Source organism: Mastomys coucha, unplaced genomic scaffold, assembly GCF_008632895.1.
Source record: "Mastomys coucha isolate ucsf_1 unplaced genomic scaffold, UCSF_Mcou_1 pScaffold4, whole genome shotgun sequence".
Classification (NCBI taxonomy): Eukaryota; Metazoa; Chordata; class Mammalia; order Rodentia; family Muridae; genus Mastomys; species Mastomys coucha.
In genome coordinates, this window is record NW_022196910.1 from 15,987,215 (window position 1) to 15,990,225 (window position 3,011).

The following is a 3,011-nucleotide window of genomic DNA, read 5'->3' on the forward strand; positions in this document are numbered from 1 at the left end:
TCCTGTGATCCTGGGCTTGTTAGAGCACCTGGGAGTGTGGCTTTCTCTGTGTGTTGTGGGACTGGCTGTAGAGCTTGTGCCCAAGGTCTGCTTAGAACCCTAACCCAGACAGACTGGAAGGAACCGGAGTCACTGGGCTGGCAGAGTTCCTGTGTGCCTGGTCCCTCTGGTCCCAGTTACTCCCAGTGTTGGGACAGATGTTAGTTCCTGCTCACATCTGATCCTGGGTATGTCAGGGCACCTGGGAGTGGAGATTCCTTTCGGTGTTGTGGGACTGGCTGCAGAGCTTGCACCCAAGGTCTGCTCTGGACCCCAGCCCAGACAGACCGGAAGGAACCCAAGTCACTCTGAGCCCTTGATTTTTAAGACAGGGTTTCATTATGTAGCTCATGCGGGTCTAGAGTTCCCTTTGCAGCACAAATTGGTCTGCAACTTGTGATCTGATCCTAACCTAGGCCTCATAAGTGCTGAGAGTAATTTGCTCACACTAAAGTAGCTGATAAGTGGCAGGCCAAGCCTGATTCTTGTTCACACATTCTACTATCTTCTGTAGCAGCTCTGTGTGCTTTCTTTGTTTTTTTACTCTCTGCCATGAGGTCAGGCAGCTTTATCTTCGAATTTATGAAAACCTTTAACCCTTCGCCTGCCTCCCTAGGTCGGGTGCTGGGATCCTAAGATGAAACATACAATTCTGGCTTCAAGGTTGCATTCTGTCCAGGGTGAGGGGCACCAGAGAGAATGTATTAGGTGTGGCAGTAAGGTTTCTGATGATATTGGTGTACTGGGGATGGGAACACTGATTCTTTTGGGAAAAGGTGACATTTGGCCTTGATTTTTGTCCTTATGAAACATATCCCTCACCCCAAAGGGAAGCAAAGTTTACTCCTGAGCCAAAGGAAAGTGACTGTGGCCTGGGGAATGAATTCAGGTTTCCCAATAATATGTTCCTATGTGGAAAGGTTTCGTGAAGTTTCTGTGGTTATAAAACAAAAGAAAATCATAAATAAAAGTACCTTATAAATTCGGTGGTAGAAACAATCAGGGTAGCAGCCATCTGCAAAAACACAACTCTCATGTCAAAGTACCTAAGTTTATTCTGGAGCCAAATAGGAGTGACCATACCCTGGGGACACATTTAAGTTGCCCCCCAAATACCATGTCCCAATGTGATAATAGATGACATTTCTATAGTAACAGAACAAAGAAAGTCATAAATTAGGGTACTTTTAAAATACATTGCTGGAAACACTAGATTGGCAGTTAAAATCAAGCCAAGGAATGTCTGCTGTAGGCTTTGTGTCTGTCGGCCTTCAAGGGAACCACGAAAGCGGTACACAGAGGTGGCAGAGACTGTTGTGGGGAAGTCTTGGCAGGTCTTAAGAACTTGAAAGAACCTGGTGGGTACAGCTGGATAAATGAGACCGCATTCTCACTGCCCTACCTGTTCATTCTCATAAGGAGAAGCTGTGAGTGAGTATGGATTCACCTTATGTATGTAGCTCCTCACAGTTCAGCTTCCCCGAGCTTCCAAGTCTTAATTCCCGCCAGCCCAGTTGCTGATCTTTATCTTCGGTGGCACAGTTGAGTAAGTGGTGGACTTAAGAGCAGTTTGAGCGCTTTTCCATGGCACCTCCTAGGCAATTGGTGGTCAAGATGAAGCTGAATATCTCCTTCACAGCCGCCTGCTGCTGTCAGAAGCTCATTGAAGTGGGATGATGAAGTGGGATGTGTACTTTCTGTGGGAAGCTCATGGCCACACAAGTAGATGCTGGTGCTGTAGGTAAAGAGTAGAGGATTTTGTAATCTGAACCAGTGGTAGGAATGACAAAATCGTGTACCAGTCATTTTAATATAAAAATATGCAGTAAATTAATACAGCGGCTGTTTTCCTTTATTCTAGATAGTCCCCCAATAACGACACAGAGAGACCAAGATTTATTTTCAGTTTAAAGTACAATAACAAGGCATTAAATTCTATTCTAATCCTCTTATCTAATCTGCTACTTCCCAGCCAAAATTCTCGAGACACTTGTATTTTTATATTGGTCTGGCCTTCTGTACTACCTGAAGCACAGTATTTATTATAAAATAACAGATATGAACTTGTGTTAGAAATGTATATTAATATTTTAGAGTTGACTGAATAGATCTCTCTCCTTCACACTATGCACAGTGTGTTTCTGTAAAAATCAGTGAATAACCCTTCTGTTTCTGAACAGGAGGGCATATCGAGACAAGCTGAAGTTTTGGACCCACTGCGTACTAGCAACATTGATCATATTTACTATATTCTCATTTTTTGCTGAACAGGTAAGTGCTCTATGTTCTGCATGGCCTTTTAGAAATGATAGAAACTCACACCCAGAGTCAGGTGAAGAATCCCAGGACTTGGGAGGTTTGAGGATAGCCTGGGCCACTTAGAGGTTGTGTTGAAAATCTGTACCACTGACCCCCTCCCCCAGAAAAGGAAGGTAAATCAGTGTAAAGAGAACATTTAAATTTATCCTATCAGCACATCGCCCTGTGTCAGTGTGTCCAGCAGGTCCAGCCATGCAGTGCTCAGCCATTAGCTTATCATCCTATGTCAGTGTGTCCGCCCTGTGTCAGTATGACCAGCATATCCAATGATGCAGTGGCCAGCCAGCCATAGCCCTATGTCAGTATGTCTGTTCTGTATCAGTGTGTCCAGCAGGTCCAGTCATGCAGTGCTCAGCCGTTAGCTTATAGCCCTGTGTCAGTGAGTTTAGCATGTCCAGTCATGCAGTGCTCAGTCATTAGCTTATAGCCTGTGTCAGTGTCTAGCATGTCCAGTCATGCATTGCTTAGTCATTAGCTTATAGCCCTGTGTCAATGTGTCCAGCATGTCCAGTCGTGCAGTGCTTGCTCATTAGCTTATAGCCCTGTGTCAGTGTGTCCAGCATGTCCAGTCATGCAGTGCTTAGTCATTAGCTTATAGCCCTGTGTCAGTGTGTCCAGCATGTCCAGTGGTGCAGTGCTTAGCCATTAGCTTA

At 44.9% G+C, this 3,011-nt stretch overlaps 1 protein-coding gene across 2 annotated transcripts in view; it reads left to right on the plus strand.

The window, feature by feature from the left end:
* The window catches only part of Gnptab (N-acetylglucosamine-1-phosphate transferase subunits alpha and beta), a 77,487-nt gene that overhangs the window by 70,196 nt on the left and 4,280 nt on the right, over positions 1–3,011 (plus strand). For both annotated transcript variants that reach the window (XM_031349115.1, XM_031349116.1), the window contains exon 20: positions 2,220–2,310. In XM_031349115.1, the coding sequence (XP_031204975.1) occupies positions 2,220–2,310 (91 nt within the window). The remainder of the gene's footprint in view (positions 1–2,219; positions 2,311–3,011) is intronic.